At 37.4% G+C, this 23395-nt stretch overlaps 1 protein-coding gene across 1 annotated transcript in view; it reads right to left on the bottom strand.

The window, feature by feature from the left end:
• LOC103742575 (olfactory receptor 4C12-like) overlaps nucleotides 1-7069 on the bottom strand; it is a 9741-nt gene extending 2672 nt beyond the window's left edge. The window contains exon 1 of the mRNA XM_008843673.2: nucleotides 7046-7069. Coding sequence (XP_008841895.2) covers nucleotides 7046-7069 — 24 coding nt within the window. The remainder of the gene's footprint in view (nucleotides 1-7045) is intronic.
• Nucleotides 7070-23395: the final 16326 nt, after the last annotated feature.

Raw genomic sequence — 23395 nt, 5'->3', positions numbered from 1 at the left:
CATGTATATGTAGCAATAATAAAGAAGAGGCCAATAAACTGTGAAGGAGTGGAGGGGGACATTGGAGAAGTTACAGCAGGGAACAGGAGGGCTGAAAGTTATGCAAATAATTCTGTATTAAATTTGCAAAAATTAAAAAATATGCATGTAAAAATAATAAAATTGTGAACCTCATGATACCCAGAAGGGATTTCAATTTCCAAGATCAGAGGAGTAATCACACACTTTACTTTTACATCATAATGATGGAACAGAGTAGTTATACAGTAATAATTTTAGAGATTAGCAATACTGATATACATTAATATGGCATAATCTCAATTAAAACCATAAAACAATGCTTATATCCTAATTATAATTATGTAAATTTACCAGAAATAAGAAATTATTGATCTTAAGTAATTAATATTTAAAGATTCTGTGTTTTATATGTATAGTTCAAGAATACACTTAAAAGTTTTCACATAAAAATTTATATAGGATATGTTTCACCATTGTTAAAACACATGTATAGATGTTCCTTTTTCTTATATCATTTGGACTCTATCATATGTGTATGCTAAAGTATAAGTCAACTTAAAGTTAAAGAGTTATTCCCAGGACCTGAGCATGAAAGGTTCAAGAACAGTTATGAAAACACAATAAATACACAGAGTTAGTGATGGTGCTCACCAGCACAGTTTGATGACTGTAGTTCATAAAAACCTTTTGTGTGTTCTATGAAGATCTGAAAGAAATGAGCTCAAAGTCTCCAAAGAATAAAGAGGTCATAAACAGAAGAAAATGCTAAGGACCATGATTTGATGAGAACAATTTGTGTAAATGTGTTCAAATAGCACACTGTGCCCCTCAAATAAGTACAATAGTTTCATGTTAAGCAAAAACAAGGTAAAGGAACTAGAGAGAATGCTCAGTGGTTAAAAGTACATACTGTTCTTGCTGAGGAACTAAGTTCAGTTCCTAGCACCCACATCAGGTGCCCTACAAACATCTACAGCTATAGCTCCAGGGGGTTCAACACCCTCTTCTCACTCCACAGGGACCTGCCCTCCATGTGCACATACCCACAGTAAGACACACAATTTTTTAAAGGTAAAAGCATGCCAATATTACATAGTTATTCAAAGCATATATCCAAAAGAAATGATAAATTAATATATTTAGAATCTTTACTTTGTAATGTAAGATTGGGCAAACTTTGCTTGCTTTCTTTAATTTTTATCATTTTCCAAATTTCTACAGATGGCGTTATTAATTTTATGATCATAAAATAAGTGTAATTTCTATATTTTCTTGGAGTCCAGTAATTGAAAACATGAAGACTTAAGTGAAACAAAAGATGCCAAAAATAGGGAACTGGACATTGGCACACCATGGCAACCCAGGAAATGTGTTCAGAATGTGATTAAAACAATAGAGTGATGTGCTCATGAAACTGTGATTATCAGTTCACCAAATGAGCAGAGGACAAGGGTGTGAATGGGGACTAGCGACTCAAAGATCAGGATGGAGGATGAGATTGTCCTGACTGACCATCAGAGCATTTAGAATCACTCTGCATATCGTATTTATTCCACAGTCACTGGTTTTTAACTAATTTATATAATCTAAAATTTACATGCGTGGTCAGTTGGAAAATAAGCAGAATTACTTAATATAAAATCTGTTTTTATTTACTTGATTCATGTATGAATTCATGTATGAATCAAACTTCACAATAGGTCTTAAAATTGTTTTGTCTTTATTAAATATTGTTTTTCCTTGACTTCAGATTCCTTGCTTTAAAAAAAAATCTTTATGTGCCCCTAATACACAAGGACTATGAAGGATAAAATGAATTGTCTCCCTCACATGTGGGCATGATACATACTGAGACATGTGGGAAGACCTGTTTCCCAGTGTTCAAGATAATGCTTCTTTGAGAAGTTGTCCTCACACTTCCAAGCCCAAGACTAAACTCCAACCCTTCTTGATAGTCCAAGATACCAAAAAATCATCTCGGGGACAAGAACTCCTGGGAATAAAATCGAGTGCACTTCTAATTGTCAAACCTTCCCCAAAGAAGGTAGCCCTTGGGAGAACCAAGAATGGACTAATCTGTTTTCATGGCTTCCTGAAAGTTGTACCAAAGTCACACTTCATGCTCAGAATCACACAGAAAACCCCAAACTTAAAACAGCCCATTTATCCTCATTATTTCAATCATTAGTTCAATTTCCAGCAAATTTTGAAGTAATCTAAATACATTTTATTGGTGTTTTTTGAGACAGGGTTTCCCTGTAGCTCCAGCTGTCCTGGAACTCACTATGTAGACCAGGTTGACCTTGAACTCACAAAGATCCGCCTGCCTCTGCCTCCCAAGTGCTGGGATTAAACGTGTGTGCCACCATGCCTGGCTGCAATCTGAATACATTTTAAATTCTCTTTTACAGTATTCATCTTATTTCCTCACACCATATAGATACAAAGACAAACTAAATAACTCACATGTCAAATTGATGTCTTTAGTGTTAATCAGCATATTAAAGGAAAATAACTTCTTTTCCAGTCTTAGTTCAGTGACCACACTCTTTAGGGAAATACCTGTCTCACAAGCAGAAGAGTAAGGAAAGCCTGATCTTCCACAAAAGGGCACTCAGACTTTTCAATTCAGAGGCAAAAACTGGTGGGCAAATTTCAGCACAGTCAGAGAAAAAACCTTGCATACTTAAATACTTGAAAATGAAACTTTTTCTGTGACTCAGCTTTTCCCAATTTGCAATGTCCTACAGAGCTTAGTGTCTATCACATTCTTCCTATGGAACATTTTTATTGAGTATTTCACCATATGATTGACACCATACTACACGATTTACAGGTATTTCTCACCTAATCCACACAAAAGTCTTATAAGGCTTAGACACTTTTAAATTCCTATTTTAAATAAAGAAAAACTATGGTTAGAAGAATGTAAAAATCTTGCCTAAAATCATAATGATAAACTCTAGAATGCTTGTCTTTAGCTCTTTAGGGCTTACTCAATGTCTTTCTAACAGAGATTCAGTTTACTTCCATGGGTCAGCATTGCCAGCGTTCAGAAAAAAATGAGCTAGCCACTTTAAAGCCTCCAGCTGCTATCACAAGAAATTCCTTGTAGTCCTTCTGCTAAGCTACCAAATATAGTCAAACGTTAGTAAGTTTAGGTTTCCATTCAACACGGCTCGAGAGTTGCTGTACTTCAGAAGTCCTCAAATCCATTGCATTTATCACTTATACATTACTTTAAAGATATAGAAATCAAGGGCCTGGCATAAAGTCTTAAGTCTGATAGATTAGGACAGAGGACAAGAAGAGTCCACATCTGCTAATCATTTTTCTATCACCATATCTCACCTTAGGATGCCACAATGTGAATAAATACAAGGAAATAAAATGCCCTGAATGAGAAGAGAATAACTTTCAATTGATATCTATCAATATCATCTTGATTTTCCAAGGCTAAGCCTTACCTTAAGGATGCAGGATTCAGCCACAAAACTGAGACCTGTTCCACTGTAGAAACAAGCTCTTACTGGTTAGAACAACATTCAAGAAAGTTTTATAAGGTCAAACTCAACGGTGTCGATTATCGTGGATTTTATCACAGATTTCCAGACTCAACAGAAGGTATTTTCTCTTCCAGAGAATAAATTTTTAATGCATTCACCTTTGGATATGGCTTCAGAGCTCAGAAGTTTCTTTTGGAAAACAAAATTGAATGCTTTTCCTCCTCCTTCCATTCTGACCTGTCTTGATCATAGTGAAGGTCACACACCATCACAGCTCTTCTTGCAATGTAAGGCTTTTATTGTGAGTTGCATCCTAGGTTTTCTACTATTATTACAAGGTGATATTTTTCCCCTGTCTCTCATCCTTAAGAACAGTCAGAGCATTTTTTCAGCAAAACGTGTGACTATGCATAAGCCAGAAAAACTGTCCAAACCACAATCTAGCATGCCCTACCCAGGAGAAGGCTGTCAGTGACCCCCACTACTTTACTCTCCATGAACAAAGTCTAGAAACTGGCTTTTGAAATTCAGTAAATTATGTTTTTTTCCTAATAAATATACATTATTAAATAAATATCCATATCTACAGTTTAGGGGATCAAATATTTCTGTGGTACCTTCTAAAATATCTGAAAGTGTTCAAAAAGCAATGCTCTGATGATTTTATTTACAAACTCTTTAGGAGAGAAATGGAAATAGGTTAACCTGGAACAAAAACCAACAGTTCTAGAGGACTTACTGTGGTTGCAGCTGTAGTGGATGAGAAAGTCCCATGTATTCAGAAATACAAAGTAATCATTACATATAGCTACTTAAACAGCACTAATGTATGTATTAGTAATCATGTAATGTATACATCCCAAATCTGCAAAGACCAAACCGTGTTTTCAGGAAGCATAGAAAATCAAAATGACACAGATTTCTTCAAATGGATTTAACAAAGTTCCAGTGTCTTTGAAAATCATGTCAAAAAAGAGGAAAATGTTATAGCAAATTTGAAACTCAAAGTCATTGAGTGCCAAAGAGAAACTTTTGAATCTGTAGCAAGAACTACAGGGCAGGAGAGAAAAACATTGCCATTCTTTAATTCCCTGAATGAAATGAAAACAACCACCTTCTGGAATCATTCTGTGTAGAAGTGATACTGAGAACTCTATTAAAGGATGAATTTATCTCACCTTTGCCCTCTCAGGAATTAATTAACTCAGTTTTTAATACTTTACCTTACAAACAGATATTTGGGAGTATTTATCTATAAACACAATGCCTAATTAGTTCTTTTTCCTGACAGTTGAAAATAATCTATTACATCAACATTTCTAATCTGGAATAGTACGTGATAAAGCAGGTATCTCTTAAGTCCTTGAGGATCATGAACTGGGACATGAAGTGCTCTCACTACTGTGTGGTTAATGACTTCGAATTTTGCTTAAGATATGTCCTTGGGGAACTTTCCTCACTGGCTGAGGTCATATAGAAAATGCAGATGCTTAATCTCTCATCTGTACTAGAATGCATCAGGATATGTACTGTCTGCACATGAAAAAAAAAAGAATTTAGGAATCAATGTGCCATCTAGAAACTAAAATAATAGTGTCAACTTTCCCAGTGTAGAAACCAAAAGTCTACCCTGCTATGCTTTTCCATTGGCATTGCTTTTGGAAGTTTGGAGATTTTGGTGGCTCATCAATGGAAGAAGCCTTACCAACTACAAAAGAGACTTCAAAATGTCTTCATACATAATATCCCCAGGACCCTGGAGATTCACATAACCAGAAGATCTTGACATCCTGCAAACACATAGCATGGCAATTACTTTGCATCCTGGAGGCTAGGGAATTGTTTAAATCACCTATCCTAAAAGTTTAACTACTGTTACCATTGTACATATGACAAGAGCATGGAGGGAGAGCCAGTATTAACAGTAACAATTCCAGCTGCCAATAATCAGTGTAATTACTAAGAACTGTGTCTTTTTTCTATTAATATGGTATACTGTATTGACTAATGTTTATATATTAAACAATATTTATTGCTGGGATAAGCTCCACATGGACAAGATGTATCATAATCTTGATAACTACTGGATGCAATATATTAGGCTCATTGAAATTTTGCAACATTTTTCAATGATTCTTACAACTTTTTTAGTACCTTTGGTTTTTGTGTCATCACAGTATAATTTTAATGACAGAGTAAATTAAGAAGTACTGCTTCCCTCTTTTCGGGGGGCAGGGGGGACGTACTTCTGGAAACTTTAGGGGAAAATCTGTTTATTTCATATTTTAGCCTCCGAAGGCCAAGAGCATTTTGTTGCTCATTGCTCCCTCCCTCTGTCTTTAAAACCAGTACTATAGCAGTTTCATATCTCTGCCTCTGACTCTACTCCCCTCTTCCATCTACTAGAACTCTTGTCATTGTAATTGTTCCACTTGGATAATCCAGAAATTCTCCACTGTAAGTGGAAAGATAGCTTCAAAGTCCCTTTTTCTTATTCCAAAGAGAAGAGGGGAAAACAGAATAAGAAATCGAAGACCAAAATATTTGCCAACATAGGGTCAAATTGGTGGAATAATGAAAGTTTCCATTAGCTCTGCATTTTTTTTTTTTTTTGGCTTGTTAACAGAGCATAGACTGAAGGTTTGTTTACAGAAAACTGAGCACCTTTTATGGTTCAGCTGGAAACTCCAGACTCAAATGTAGATTCTGTGACTCTCTGACATTTTTTTTTTTTTTGGCTTCTTAACAGAGCATAGACTGAAGGTTTGTTTACAGAAAACTGAGCACCTTTTATGGTTCAGCTGGAAACTCCAGACTCAAATGTAGATTCTGTGACTCTCTGACAGCCCCGACAAAATGGCGAGAGAAGTGCCTTATGGTGTTCTCAGCTTATATATCCTTATCCCCTCCCCCACATGAATCTAAGGTCGACTGATTGGGTAGGAGGGGTAACTGACTCCCCCATGGACTCCTTGATGAGTGTGGGAAGGAGGTATGACTATAGGTGGCTGGCATAGTGGTTGGAGGACACTTCCAGTTAACACTCCACCCCTTCTTCCAGCTCTTATATTCTTTCTGCCAACCTCTTCCACAAAAGCCCCTGAGCCTTGAAGAGAGTGATAGGTGTGGAATGATCTTCCTCCTGTTGTGGCAAGGCACTGAACTTTTGAGTTTCTGCATCATCTGTTTCCCATGGGCCACTGGCCCATTTCAGTGGGATTCTATCTACTATCAAAAACACAATCAATAAGAAGCAAGAACATCTAAACAGTAATAACTTAACTATGGGCATAAACAAAAATGCTTGGATGGTACATTATCAGGTGCATCACAGCCATCTCATATCCATATAACAAAACAATTGCAGTGTCTTCCCCCCTGGGGCCTATATCCTCCCCCTGCCACACAGGGTTGGCCTGGTCTACAGTACCAGATGTGTGTTCCACCTCTAGGAGCAGGGAATATATCCAATCAAAAACTTGCTGGTTGTATAGACACTAGATCCACCACTATTGCACCAGCTGGAACATATTGTTTGGCATGTTAATAGTGCAGCACATTGGGTCCATTGTTGAGCAGAATTACAGGAGATAGCATCCATCTGCATGTTGCCTTCTGGCACTATGAAAACCACTCATTCAGTGGTGGGGAGTTTCCAGCTTAGGGAAAGCTTGATTTCTCCCTCACCCATGTTCACATCATGTGGTGTCTTCAGCAATAGGGTTTTATCGTCCACTTCCAGTGTACAACCAACATTATTGGCAATAGCCTTTATTGTTTTGGGGACCTCTAGGGCCCCTTTGGCCAACAGCTTTTAGGGGCCCACCTCTGGCACTGGTATTTTCATTTAATAACTGGATGGCTTCTGGTAGGACTTTCTTCCATTCCCATAATGTTCCTTCTGTGCTTAAGGCATTTTTGTTTTTGTTTTTGTTTTTGACTTTTACTATTTATCAGGAGAACTTTTCCCTTTTATTCCTATAGTTCTTTGTATAGCCCTCATTCACCTTTTTTGCATATTTCTCCCTTAGTAACGCCTTTCTCCTACTATTCTTTCTCTTGGGGTCCTTCTTTCTCTCTACCTCCCTGGTTCCCTTCCATATTCCTGGTTCCTGCAGTTACATCAGGATATGCCCTCACTTATAAGGATTTGGTGCTAGGATCCTCAAATGAGGGAGAACATATGTCTTTTTTTTTCTGAGTCTGTGTCACTTCATTTAGCATAACGGGTTCTAGATCCATCCATTTACCTGCCAATTTCATTATTTCATTTTTCTTTACTGCTGAGTAGAACTCCATTGTGTAAATGTACCACATTTTCATTAACCACTCATCAGTTGAGGGGCACTTAGGTTGCTTCCATCTCTTAACTTTTGTGAAAAGAGCGGCAACAAATATGGTTGTACAACTGCCTCTGAAATAGGATAAGTCCTTTGGTATATGCCAAGGAATGGTATGACTGGGTCATATGGTAGGTTCATTTTTAGTTTTTTAAGAGTCTTCCACACTGCTTTCCATAAGGTTTTTTTTTTTAGTTTAATGAGGTCCCACCTGTTGATTGTTGACCTTAATACCTGAACAACTGATGTTTGATTTAGAAAATCCTTTCCTACACATATATCTTTTAGGGTACTGTTTACGTTTTCTTCTAGCAGTTTCAGATATTCTTCAGGTTTACATTGAAGTCTTTGATCCATTTGGAATTGACTTTTGTGCAGGGTGAAAGATAAGGGCCCAATTTTGTTCTTCTACAGATGGAAAATCTGGTTTTGCCAATAACATTTGTTGAAAATGCTGTCTTTCCTCCATTGTGTGTTCTTGACACTGTTGTGAAATATAAGGTGGATGAAATTGCTTGCACTCATGTTTGGGTCTTCCATTCTGTTCCATTGATTTTCATTTCTGTTTTTGTGAAGTTCCATGCTGTTCTTATAACTATAGCTCTGTAATATAGTTTGAGATCAGTATAGTGACCCCCACAGCATTGCTCTCTTTGCTCAAGATTGTTTGGCTATCTGAGGTCTTTTGTGATTCCATATGAATTTTAGGATTTTTTTCTAGGTCTGTGAAGAATGCTATGGGGACTTTATTGGCATTGTATTGAATCTATAGATTTCTTTTTTCGAGGTGTTCATTTTCATAATATTAATTCTACCAATCCATGAGCAAGAGAGGCATAAAATTTTCATTGTAGAGCTCTTTAATATTTTTGGTTAGGTTTATTCTACACATTTTATTGAATTTTTGTATATTTCATATACAACATCTTAATCATCTTCATAACCTTCCCCACTGGCACCCTCCAAAAGCCCCCCACACTGGATTTCATGCACTCTGTCATTATGTTAGTGCAAGCTTTTTCTTTCATTCATTTTTTGATTTTTAAAGTATCTTTATTGAGTTTTTATAAATTTCATACAACTTAAAGCCATCTCAATGGGAGGGAACTCATGGGTGGCACTGTAATTATAGACAAATATACATGACTTGAGAAGCCATAGATCCTAAAGAAATCTTTTCTTCTGTCATATTCCTAGATGAATGCAGTGTCTTACTGTATGCTAAATATGGATCCTAATATTTACAGAAAACTATACCATATGCAACTCATCAAAGAAACTTCTTTTTGCAATAGATGAAGAGTATTACAGAGTTCCACAACCAAGGAAGTGAAGAGAAAACTCACTGAGCGGGAGAAAATATTCACCTGCCACACATCCAACCAAGGATTAATATCCAGACTATACAAAGGACTCAAGAAAACAAAGAAACAAGAAAATAAAGAAGCCAATAAAGAGATGGGCTAAGGACCTCAACAGAGAATTCTCAAACAAAGAAATAAAAATGGCTAAGAAAGGCACAAAATTCAGTCGAAGGACTACAAGAGGATTCCAGTGGGGAAGGAGGCATAAAGGTCATTAAGAAGTTGTGTATGAAATACACAAAAATTCAATAAAAAATATTTTGAAAATAGCAAAAGACACACCAATGATACAGATTGGTAAAGTTTAAAAGCATCATCTTTCAAATCAGAAACAGTAAATGCTATCTTCATCACCTTTGCTAAAAAAAAAAGTGCTCAACGTCCTTAGTAATTAGAGAAATACAAATTAAAACACAGATTAGAGATGCATGCACCAACATTTTAGTGTTAGTAGCAAAAACAAAGAGGCTTTCTGCAAGGAACAACGTATTCTAAAATGAAGGGTACATAATGAGCACCAGGCCAGCCAGGGCTCTCGAGAAGGATTTTGGTCCCACGCCCCCCCCCCAAATTTTTTAAATAGATCTTAGATGTGCTTACTATTTTTAAAAAGAGGTAGCTGGAAGGTGATCATATGTTAACTTGCTGACCTGTAGTAACAACAACCCATTAAAAAGATGGGTGATAGACATAAACAGAAAGTTCTCAAGCGAAGAAATAAAAATGGCTAAGACGCACTTTAAAAAGTGCTCAACATCCTTAGTAATTAGAGAAATGCAAAAAAAAAACACTTTAAGATTTCATCTTACCCCAGTCAGACCAGCTAAGAAAAAGAGAACAAAAGACACTAAATGCTGGAGAGGATGTGGAGAAAGGGGCATGCTCATTCACTACTGGTGGAGGTGAAAACTCATGGAACCACTATGTAAAGCAGAGTGAAGTAATCTCAAAAAACTAAACATGAATCTACTATATGATCCAGTTATACCACTCCTTGCAAATACCCAAAAGACTCATCTTATTGTAGATATACCTGTGTATCCATGTTTGTTGCTGCTCTTTTTACAACACCTAAGCCTAAGAAATGGAAACAAGCTAAATGCCCCTCATCTGTCAAATGGATAATGAAATTGTGGTACATTTACACAACAGAGATCTATTCAGTGATAAGGAAAGACAAAATCATGAAATTTATAGATAAATGGATTCATAGATATTAGCACCAATCCCTTATATGTGAATTTATATCCTGATGTAACAGCAGGAACCAGGAAAATGGAAAGGAACCACCAAAATAAATGGAAAGAAAAAGACTGAAGAGGGGGATAATAGGAAACAAATATAACCAAAGGGAAAATAGGAAAAAGGGGGGTATTCAACTGGAAAGGAAGAAGAAAAGGACATACAAGGAACCATGGGGGTAAAGGGAAAGAAGGAACTCAAAAGGCATAAAAGGAGACAGATATTATCAAGGGGCAATGGGAGTACTTAAACTGGGGAGGGAAGAGGGAGGTTAGGCAAGGAGAGAGGAGAGATAAATAAAACTTAAGTGGTGTGAAAGGCAAGAGAGAAATGTATTAACTAAAAACTCCGTGAAAAATACACATACAATATCTGAACATGACTATAATGTGCATAGTTGAAGGCTAAATAACAAGAAACATCATGTCAGACAGGAGACTCCCAAAATAACACAGACTTTTGCCACATCCTTTGATCACCCCCAGAACTTGAAGGTAAGACCATATCACTGAGTGCAGGACATACTTCAGACACAGGACTTGGAGCAAGAGAGAAGGAAACCACCTGAAGGTCTCTTCTCGGAAGGTTAGCTCTCATATTTCTAGAGAATACTATGAAAGCTGCAAGGAGATAAAATCAACCAATGGTCCAACCAAGCTGTAAGCCTAATAACCACAATGACTGGCACAGAAAACTTGCTCTATTGGTACAGGAGTGGCACTTTTATGTAGGGGGTAATCAACATTTATCTAATTGGACTTAAAGCCCCCCAATGGGAGAGAACTCATGATGGCACTGTAGCTATTGCCAAATACAAATAGCTGGAGAGGCCATAGATCCTAGAAAAATAAAACTATCTCTGTCATATCTCTGGATAAATGAAATTTCTTGCTGTATACTAAATATGAACCCTTATATTTATTGGGATTTTTGTGTCTATGTGCATAAAAGAGATAAGACTATAATTCTTTTGTTGTTGCTATTGCTGTCGCTGGGTCTTTATCTGGTTTGGGTATCCAGATAACATTGGCTTTGCAAAAATAATTTGGAAGTATTCTTTCTTTCCTTTTCTGATTTAAAGGTGTACTGTTATTAACTTTGCTTTGATGGACTAGTAGAGTTTTATTCTGTATCCATATAACCCTGGACCTTTTTACTTATGAGATTATTAATTACTGTTTTTATTTCATTGGGTGGTATGGGTTTATTTTAATTATTTACTTAAATATATTTTAATATTGATAGGCACATATATTTAGAAATTCACCCAATTCATTTAGATTTTCCAGTTTAGTTGAATATAGATATTTAATGTATATCCTTAAGATTTTCTGAATTTTCTCAATATCTGTTGCAATATTTCCTTTCCATATCTCACTTTATTAATTTGGGTTCTCCTTTCTAATATTTTTTAGATTATTTGAAAATTTTATATAATATATTTTGATCATATTTACACCCTGTTCACTATCTGCAGCCCTCTTATGACCCCCTCCACACCAGATTTTATGTACTCTGTCATATATGTTAAGGATTCTCATGATAAGTTTGTGTCCACAAATGTTCAGTGTGTGTCCATCCCCCTGTTGGTTAACCTACATAGTGTTACATCCTTAGAAAACAGCAACTACTCACTCTCCCAGTAGTTAACAGTTATCAGTAATACCTCAGCTAAGGTTTGGACTTCTTGCCCACTTCCCCACTTCTACTCTGGGATTTTGTCTGGCTTGAGTGGTCATTGGTCTTGTGCATGATGTCATCATTGCTATAAATTCATATGACTAACTTCCCAGGTATCTAGAATACTGTTTCCTTGTGGTCATTTGCCATCTGTGGTTCCTGCAATATTTCCTCCTCCTCTTCTACAATATTCTCTGAACCCTGGGTGGCGGAGGTCTGAATCCTATTCAGGGATAAGCATTCTGCAGTGTCTTATTCTCTGTACTTTGGCTAGTTGAGGCTTTCGGTGTTAATCATCCTCTGTTGTATGCAGAAGCTTTGCTGGTGTGAGTTGTGAGATGCATATACTTTCTTCCACCTGTTCTGCTATGTTCTCTAAACCTTCAGTGTAGCGATTATATTGTAGATATGTCATTTGAGGGTGGGAACCTGTTAGGTAGGCATGTCCTCCAAGACAATCACTCCTCCCACCCAATCAGTCATGAGGGGAAGCGTCTAAGGACAGACGCTGAGGGTGCTGGGAAGCTCTAAGGGCACTGGGTAAAAGGGGAGAGTCACCACCTTGGGGAACTGGGTGTGGGAAAAGCTGGCAGGCCACTGGTGGGCAGCAGATCTCAAAGCTTAGCTGAGATCTAAAAACAGGGCCCATTGGTGATCATGCGTTTGTAAGTAACCCCTTCCCAAACATCATAAACTACACAAAAACACAAATAGAGTGTATCGTGTCTGTTTTCTCAGTCCACTTTAGGACCATGTGGCCCTAGGATCCTAGAGAGTGTGTGCAGGTCTGGGGCGGGGAGTGGGGAATTTGATGTAAAGCAGCTCACATTCACTTATTCTCTGCATTTGACTAGTTGAAGAACTTTGCAATAGTCTCCAGCTCATGGACAAGAGAAGCTTTCTTAATGAGTGGTGTGTGGTACATTCATGTGTAAATAAAAGGAAATATATTAAGAATACAGTAAAAATTATGTTGGTTTACAAATGTGACAAAAGTAGTTTTTTTTTTTCCTCTAGGATATAATACTTCACCAGCCACAAGTAATTGGCTATTTTACCAGTACCATATATGAGTTCCTCATATTTGGATGGGCCTTAAGTCCACTTATACAGTTGCTGATTACCCCCAAGATAAAAGTGCCACTACTGCACCAATAGAGATTACAAGATGGGCCGGTCATTGTTGTGGTTCATAGACTTTATAGCTGGATGGAATCATCAGTTTGTTTCCCATTTGCTGCTTGCACAGTATCCTCTGATACTTTGGGAACTAGTCTTCGGGGACGAGATTTTCAGGTCACTTCCAGCTCCAATGCCAAAGTCCTATGTCCAAAGTCTGTACTGTCTTCAGCAGTAGTGTCATAACTTCAAGTTCCAGAAGACAATAAAGGGTTGTGGCAATAGCCTGAATTATTTTGGGAGTTTCTTGGCCTACCGTGACCAACAACTTGAAGGAAGATTTCCTATGCATCGCACTGTGTTTTGTGATATATATTGTATTTTTCAGTAGGATTTTGAACTAATATATTTCTATTTGGGTTTTCATGACACATAATAATTCTTTATCTTTCCTCTAGCCCATCGCATAAACCTCCCTCATTCCTCTCCAGTTAAATTATCCTCCATTTTTCCCATTTCAACCACAATAACACCTGTGTGCTACAATCCCCCTCTCTTGAGCTCCTCCTTCCCTATTATCCCCATGCTACCTTTCCATTTTTCTGGCTCCTGCATTTAAATGAGGATATATACTCACATCTAGGAATTTAGAGCTAAGATTCACAAACAAGAAAGAACATATGTCACTTTTTTTTTCCTGAGACTGTGTTATGTCACTTAGTGTAACAGTTTCTAGTTCCATCCATTTACATGAAAATGTCATGATTTCATTTTTCTTTACCATCAAGTAGAATTCCATTTTGTAAATGGACCGCATTTTAAAGGTCCATTCATTGGCTTAGGGGCAAGTGGGATGTTTTTATTTCCTCTCTGTTGTGAAAAGAGCAGCAAAGAACATGGCTAAGCAAGTATCTCTGCAGTAGGATATTGTGTCCTTGGCATATATCACAAGGAACGGAATAACCAGATCATAAGGTAGATTTTTCTCTATGTATAGTTTTATTCAATTTTTGTGCATTTCATACAATATATCTTAATCATATTTAGACCCCCCCATCTGCACCCCCATCATATTTTGTGTATTCTACAAGTCAAGTTTGTGTACCCAGATGGCCCACTGGAGTGCAGTAATCAGCTGCCAAGAGTTCCCTGGATAAATTTGGGGCCTGCTGCCAATTTCCCCAATTCTATACTTGGTTTTTGTCTGCTTGAGTTTGTATGAACTTATGTGTGCTCTTGCCATTGCTGTAAGTTCATATGGGCATATTTATTTTTATTAGCTTTTTAAGATTCTCCATATTGATTTCCATAGTGATTGCCCAATTTGCAATCTCATCCACAGTGATTAAAAGTTTCCCTTTCCCTGCATCCTTGGCAGCATTTGCTGTCATTTGTTTTCTTGATCTTAGCCAGTCTGACTGGGGTAAGATAAAATCTTAAAGTAGCTTTGATTTGCATTTCACTAATTACTAAAGATGTTGAGCAGTTTGCAAGGTATTTCTTAGTCATTTTTGTTTCTTCTTTTGAGAGCTGTCTATTGAGATCTATAGCCCATCTTTTGACTAAGTCATTTGCTTTCTTCCTTTTTCTTTGTTTTTTAATTCTTTGTATATTCTGGAAATTAATCCTCTGTTAGATGTATAGCTAGTGAAGATTTTCTTTCAATCTGTGCACCTTCTTTTCATTCGATTTATTGTTTCTTTTGCTGTACAAAAACTTTTTTAGTTTTTTATTGAGTTTTTGTAATTTCATACAACAGTTCTTAATCATATTTGGACTCCCTTCCCCCATTCATGCCTCCCAAACCCCCACCAGACTTCATGTATTCTGCCATACATGTTAAATCTTATCCAGTCAAGTATTTGTACCCAGATGTCCTTCAGTGCAAACTGATCCACTGAAGTCTAGTTGGCCCATCTAGATATCACAAGTAAGACATACTCTCCGTCTCCCAGAAGCAATCAGTTTCCAATAGTTCTCAGTCTAGGGCCGGCCTGCCACCAATTTCTCTCTTCCCCTCTGGGCCCTTGTTTAATTAAGTTGGCACAGGTCCTGCGCTTGGTGCCACCATTTCATATGTGCAAGCTACCAGTGGCCTGAAAGCCTCTGCTTCCCTGTGTTCACAAATTAGCCATTTTCTGCAATGGTCCTTGAGTCGTGGGTGGGTGAGGTTCGATTTAGGAGTCCTATCCAGGGATACACACTTTGAAGTCTCTTATTCTTTAAAACTTGTCCACTTGTGCCCTTAACAATGACACTTTGTTATATAAGGAAGCTTCGCTGGTGAGAATTGAGGGGTGCATTAGTTTTCTCTCTGCCCCTTATTCTGCTAAGTGTCATGAGTCTTTGGTTTAGATATTCAACTGCAGATGTGTCACCTAGGACTGGGCATCTCTCAGACATATATTCTCTGGGTGTGATCAGTTGTGAGATTCTACTGTAGCCTTCTTCTGTTGCAAAAAGAAGCTTCTTTGATGAGTGGTGTGTGGTATGTTTGTCTGTAAATATAAGGATCCATATTTAGAATATGATGAGAAATTTCATTTGTCTAAAGATATGACCAAGGTAGGGTTTTCTCTAGGATCTCTGTACTCTCCAGCCATTTGTATTTGGCTGAGTTTACAGTGCCATCCATGAGTTCACTCCCATTGAGAAGGCTTTAAGTTCCATTAGAAAGCTGCTGATTACCACCCAGATAACAGTGCCACTACTGCGCCAATAGAGGTAGTTTGTCATGCCAGTCATTATGGTTATTAGGCTTTAGGACTGGGTTGGATCATTGATTGATTTTCTACCTTGCAGTTTGCATAGTATCATCTAGTATTATGAGAGCTAAACATTGGTTAGGCTTCCAGGTGAGCTCCTGCTCCATTGTTTCACGTTCTGTATCTGAATTATGCCCTGTCTTCAGTAATAGAGTCTTATTTACTAGTTATGGGAAATAGACAGAAGCTTTGGCAATAGTCTGTGTTATTTTAGCCTCTCCTGGACCATTCTTACCAACCATTCAAAGGGAGGTCTCCTGTCTGGCACCATGTTCCTTGCCAAACAGCCCCCTAGGTATACACTGTGCAATTCTCATGGGGTTTCAAGGGCATCACACTTCCCTTTGGGTTCCCTAGCCCCTTGAGATTCATTCATCTCTACTCTTTTTCCTCCCATCCAACCTCCCTCCTCGCTCCCCAGTCCCAGGACCTCTATTATCCCCACCCTCTCCCCAATAACACCCACATCCCACCATCCCCCTCTCCTGACTTGATGAGGTCCCATTTGTCAATCATTAGCCTTAATTCCTGAGTGACTGAAGTCCAATTATGAAAGTCCTTTCCTGCATTTATATCTTATAGGGTACTGCCTATGTTTTCTTCTAACAGTTTCAGTATTTCAAGTTTCACATTGAGGTCTTCAATCAAATTGGAGTTGACATTTGTGCAGGGTGATAGATACATGTCTAATTCCATTCTTCTACAGATGGAGATCCATTTTAGCCAGCACCAGTTGTTGAAAATTGTGTCTTTCCTCCAAGATGTGTTCTTCACACCTTTGTCAAATATTAGGTGGCTGAAATTGCATGCATTCAAATTGGGGTGTTCTATTTTGTTCCATTGATTTACATGTCTGGTTTTGTGCCAATACCTTGTTGTTTTTGTGACCACAGTTCAGTAATATAATCTAAAATTTGATGTGGTAATTCCCCCCAACATTTTTGCTTTATGCTCCAGATTGCTTTGAGTGTCCAAGGTTTTTTTTTGATTCAATATTAATTTTAGGACTTTTTTTCCTATTTCTATAAAGATTGTCATGAAGATTTTGATTGACATTGCATTAAATCTATAGATTGCTTTTGGTAGCATGTCATTTTCACAGTATTAACCCAACCAATCCATGAGCCTAGGAGGTCTTTCCCTCTCCTTTTGTCTCCCTAAGTGTCTTTCTTCAGAGATTTAAAGTTTTAATTGTAGAGGTCTTCAATGTCTTTGGATAGGATTATTCCTAGATATTTTAATTTTTCTAAGGCTATTTTGAATGGGAGTGTTTCCATGAATTCTTTCTCTGGTTGCTTGCTATTGGTATATAGAAAGGCTAATGATTCTTATAATTTGATTCTGTATCCTGCCAATTTGCTGTGTTTATCATTTCTGATCTCTTATGTATATTATATCAACATCAAACAGGAATAATTTGACCTCTTCTTTTCCAGTTAGTACTCATTTAATTTCCTCCTCTTGTCTTATTGTTCTAACTAGAGTTTCAAGCATTATATTAAAAAGGAGTGGGGACAGTGTACAGTCTTGTCTGGCTCCCAATTTTAGTGGGAATGCTTTTCATTCATTATTCATTCTGAATATAGTTTTGTCTATTCAGAATAATGTTGGCTGTAGGTTTGTTTCACATATCCATTATTATGTTGAGTATGTCTTTCCCAGTACAATTCTCTCTAGGACTTTTATCATGAATACAAGATGGATTTTGTCAAAGGCCTTTTCTGTGTCTATTGAGATGATCATATAATTTTTAAGTCCATTTATATGCTGTATTACATTCATTGACTTACATATATTGATGATTATTTTTTCTCTACAGTAGCATGCATAGCACCTTCCAGCACTATGAGCACTGGCCAGTGGAGGTGAGACTATGAAGTCAGCACCCACTTGATTTCTCCATGTTTGTTCTATAGCTTATGTATGTAGTATCTTTAGCAATAGAGTTTTACTATCCAGTTCTGGTCGGTAACCCAGAACAACGGCCAGTATTTCTTGAGGGCCTATGGGACCTCTGGTCAACAGCTTCTAGAGAGTGAGTCCATTCCTCCCAATGAAATTTTTTCATTAATCTATGATGTCTACAAAGGTAATGCCCCCACTCACATTATAGGGTAATTCTTTTTAATATCTTTTTATGATGTATATGTATATACTTTTAGAAGCTTCCATAGTGGTAGATTTTCTTATGACTTTTTCTAACGGCCTTTAATGTTAGTTATCTCTCCCCATACTCCCTCCTCTGTCCTGCACTCCCATTCTCCACTCCATTTAACCCTTTCTAGTCTAATGTTCCCCTTTCCCTTCTCATATCACAACTTTCTACCACCCCTCCCATGAATCCTCCCCGACCCACCTATAGCCATTTATTCATTTCTTGACTTCTATGAATTTTCTAATTGAAACATGCATATCTAAGATTTCAAATCTAGCATCCAGCTATGAGAGAGAACATGTGACATTTTTCTTTCTAGGCAGGTTACATCACTCAGGATGACTGTTTCCAGTCCCATTCATTTACTTGAGAATTTCAAATTTTCACTGCTTTAAGAGCTGAATAGTAGTTCACTATCCATTCATCTTCATTATCCATTCATCAGTTGTTAGACATCTAAGTTGTTTGTTTTCCAGCTTCTGGCTATTATGAAAAGGGCAGCAATTATTATGAATGAACAGGCCTGTCTTTAGTAGTGTATAGAGTCTCATAGGTATCTGCCCAAGAGTGATATGGCTGAGTCATATGGTAGATAAATTTCAAGCTTTCTGAGGAATACTGACACTGATTTACATAGTGGTTATGTCAACTTACACTCACACCAGGAGTGGATAAGAGTTTGTCCCTTTCCATATCCTCACCAGCATTTTTCCTTGTTTGGTTTTTTTTTTTTTTTATCTTTCCCATTTGAGAAGAGTAAGATGAAATCTCAAAGTAATTTTAATCTGCATTTCTCTGATGAGTAAAGATGTTGATCATTTTAAAATCCTTTTTCTGTCATTTGTGTTTCATCTTTATAGAGCACCCTGCTCAGCACCTTGTCTGATATTTTTATTATGTTGTTCTTTTTTTGAAGTTTAGTTTTTTTATTTCTTTTTATATTCTAGATGCCAACACTCTGACAGAGATGTAGCTGGTAAAGAAATTTTCCTGCCCTATAGGTTGCTCCTTAACTCAAATGACAGTGTCCTTGTCTGTACAAAAGCTTTTTAGTTTCATGAGGCTCTGTTTTTCGGTTATTGGACTTAATGCTTGTACTATAGGAGTCCTGTTCAGAAAGTCCTAACCTGTGTCTATAAGTTCCAATGTATTCCCTACTTTCCCTTTTGTCAGGTTCAGGGCATTTGGTATTACGTTGAGGTCCTTCATCCATTTGGAGTTGAGTTGGAGAGAGGTAGGGATCCAGTTTCATTATTCTTTATGCCCTTATCCAGTTTGGCAAGCACCATTTGTTTAACAAACTGTCCATTGTATGTATTTCTGGCTCTTTTGTCAAAAATCAAGTGACTGTAAATGTGTATATTTAAATCTGGGACCTCAATTCTATTCCACTGACCAATTTGTCTGTTTTTATGCCAGTACCATGCTGGTTCTATTACTATAGAGCTGTAGTATAGTCTGAGATCAGGGATGGCAATGCCCCCAGCTCTTCTTTTATTGTTTGAGATTGTACTGGCTATCCTGGGTTTTTTGTGTTTCTGTATAAGGTTGGGATTCTTTTTTCAATTTCTGTGCAGAATTGTGTTAGAATTTTAATGGGTATTGTACTGAATTTGAAGATTACTTAGTGGAAAGATGGCCATTTTCACAATATTAATTCTAAAAATCCACAAGCATGGAAAGACTTTCCATCTTTTGATATCTCCTACAATTTCTTTCTTCAGTGTCTTCAACTTTTTATTGTACATGACCTTCACATCCTTTGTTAGATTTATTTTAGGAATCTTGAGGCTATCATAAATAGATCATATACTGAATTTCTTTCTTGGTATGTTTGTTGGTGCTGTATAAAAGGGCTACTGATTTGAGGGTGTTAGTTTTATATCCTACTACTTTGATGTTTTTATCATCTCCCAGAGATTTCTGGTGGAGCCTTTAGGATCCTTTGTGTATAGAGTCATATCAACTGCAAATAAAGATATTTTGACTCCTTCCTTTACAATTTGTATCCCCTTTAACTCCTTCATTTATCTTATTTCTCTAAGACTTCAAGTACTATATTAAACAGGAATGGAGAAAGTAGATAATCTTGTCCTGTTCCTGATTTTAGGGGAAACACTTTCAGTTTTTTATATTCAGATTGACGTTGTCTGTAGGCTTGTGATATATATTGCCCTTATGTTGAGACATGTTTCCTGTATACCTAGGTTCTCCATGACTTTTATCATAAATGGATATCCAATTTTATCAAAGGCTTTTTCTGCTTCTAATAAGATAACTATGTGATTTCTGTCCTTGAGACTGTTTATGTGGTGGATTGTGTTTATTTCTTTACATCTTTTGAATCGTCCTCGCATCTCTAGGATGAAGCCAACTTGATCATGGTGGATAATTTTTTTGATCTGTGTTTGCATTCAGTTTATATTTTACTGAGAATTTTTGCATCTGTGTTCATCAGAATTATTGGCCCATAATTTTTATTTTTTGTTAGGTCTTTGCCTGGTCATGATATTAGAATAAAACTGACTTCATAGAAAGAATTTGAAATTTTTTCCTTCATTTTCTATTTTATACAATAATTTGAAGAGTATTGGTATTAGTTCTTCTTTAAGATTTGATATAATTCAGTACTGGATCCATCCCAAGAATCTTGGGCTCTTTTTATTTGGGAGATTTTTTTTGTCTTTTTGAAGCAAGGTCTCCCTATAGCCCCAGCTGTCCTGGAACTCACTGTGTAGACCAGGCTGGCCTTGAACTCACAGAGGTCCACCTGCTTCTGTGTTCCAAGTGCTAGGACTACAAGTGTGCACCACCACGCCTGGCTAGTTGGGAGATTTTTAATTAGTCTATCTCATTGGTTATTATGGGTCTTTTTAGATTATTTATGTCATTTTGATTTGATTTCTGTAGGCCATACATATCTAGAAAGTTGTCTGTTTCTTTGTATTTTCTACTTTAGTGGAGTATACATGTGTCACCTGTCTTCTAAAAATTTTTATTGAGCTTCTGTGCATATTTTGCAATTAACCAGTGGTGGAATTTTGCAATACTTTCCATCTGTTGCAGAATGAAACTTTTCTGATGAGTGGTATGTTGTATACTTGTCTGTAAATATAAGGAGACATATTTAGAATGCAGTAAGAAATTACACTGGTCTAGAGATTTGTCAAAAGTAGATTTTTCTATAGGATCTATGATCTCTACAACCTTGTGTACTTGGCTATGTTTTCAGTACTACACATGAGTTCCCTCCTATTGAGAGGGCCTTAAAGTCCAATGAGACAGTTGCTGATCACCTCCAAAATAAAAGTAAAACTACTGCATCAATAGAAATCTCTTTTCCCAGAAGGCACTGAGATGGAAAAACCATGTCAGAAACAATCTCAATTACTAAGGAACAACATGGAGGCCAGATTTACTCAAGAGCTACCCAGGCCTGTACAATCTTCAGCCATGGGTGTGTGAGGTTTAGTATAGGAGTCCTATCCAGGGACACATACTCTTCAGTCTCTTATTCTCTACACTTTGGTCAGTTGTGACCTCCTGTGCATCAGATGTATGACAAAGCTTCACTGATGAGAGTTGAGAGATACTTCTTCTTCCATTAGCCTTAGGTGTAAAGGTTCCATTGTAGATGTGTCACTTAAGGCTGGGCATCTCTCAGACACTTATGCCCTGTGTTAGGCCAGTTGTGGAGCTCTATAATAGTCACCTTGACTTGATAGGCCTTGGGGTTATGGGGGATGCAGATAGGAGAGGAGGTCCAAATATGATTAAAGTGCATGAAATACACAGTCAACAATTTTTTTAAAAAAAGAATATTAATATACCTCTTAACTCTCGCCAGTAACACCTCCTCATGCAACAAATGGTGATTAACCCAGAAAGCCACAGATGGCCAGAGTGCAGAGAATAAGATACTGCAGAGTGCTTATCCCCAAATAAGATATCTGTATCAAACCTCTGCCACCCAAGGCTCAGGAACCATTGTGGAAAAGGGGGTGGAAAGACTGTAAGAGCCAGATACAATTTCATCCAAGACAAGATAATTTGGAGTTGAAATTTGTGAAAGACATTTTTTCATACACACAACAATCTCTACAAAATACCTTCTATAGCTGGCTATATATGAAGCAAATGTATACCACTCTTTGATTTTAATCAGAAAAAAATGATTCATTCTGAAAACAGCAAGAATGTAATGATGTTAATGTTGCCCTGGAGTTGTGCAGTACAGCAACATTAGTTTTGCTATGTCTTGCCTAATGATTCTCTTTCTTCAAAATGTTCTTTAGGACTATCCACCAGCCTCTCTCCTGGGTAAGTCCATCAGCGCCCTCCATACCATGACTCCCCCAGTCTCATTCACCTTTCCAGCTCCCGTGCCCATTTCTCCTCCTTGCCTGGGTAATGGCCCATTTTTTGTCTTGGTGCCCCAGACACCCGGGCTGACCTCTTTTCTTGGAGCCACCACTGCTTCCTGATTCTTTGCATCCAGACCAACCCAGTTCCTCCCTGTAGTCCACAGGAGCTCTTGGGGCCTCTTCCTGCCCCTACCTCCCTTTGCAATCCTGGGTGGCATGGCCACCAGCATCTTTTCTGGGCCAGTCCAACCCCAAAATTCCTGAGGTAACATCTTTCCTGGAGAGGTGCAGGCCTTAGGCATCCTAGGAGCATCTGATCCTCATCTGACTTGGGCCTCTGTGGGAACTCCTGAAGAAAAAAGCAATTTGGCCACTCCAATATAAAATCAAAAGTACAAGCAATAGCTTAGATGAACCAGCTTTTCATGCCCAAAAAAATAAACTACAAAGGCACATAAAGTTTACAAAAAGAAGCAGACCTAAACATGAAGGCTTGAGTCTCACACAAGAATCAGAAACTACAAAAGAAATTCACAAGTAAAAATCACAGAGAAAAAATAATAACATGAAAAACCTAAATAACATATCTCCACCAAATACCAATAGTCCTCTAGAGTAGTACAATGAGAACCCCCTAGAGATAATGCAGGACATGGAACTCAAAAGAATAATTATAAATATGATAAAAAGAATTCAGTGAATTTAAATAACATACAAAGAAATCAAAGAGCTGAAGAAAGATAGGGATAAACTTCTGAATGAGTTCAGAAAAGAGCTATAAATACTCAGGCTGAAACAGGCTGAAATAAAGAACGAAGTGAACAACTCCATAAGCCAAT

The sequence above is a fragment of the Nannospalax galili genome, unplaced genomic scaffold, assembly GCF_000622305.1.
Source record: "Nannospalax galili isolate Female #2095 unplaced genomic scaffold, S.galili_v1.0 scaffold1200, whole genome shotgun sequence".
In the NCBI taxonomy this organism is placed as follows: Eukaryota; Metazoa; Chordata; class Mammalia; order Rodentia; family Spalacidae; genus Nannospalax; species Nannospalax galili.
This window is presented reverse-complemented; position numbering and strand designations above follow the sequence as displayed.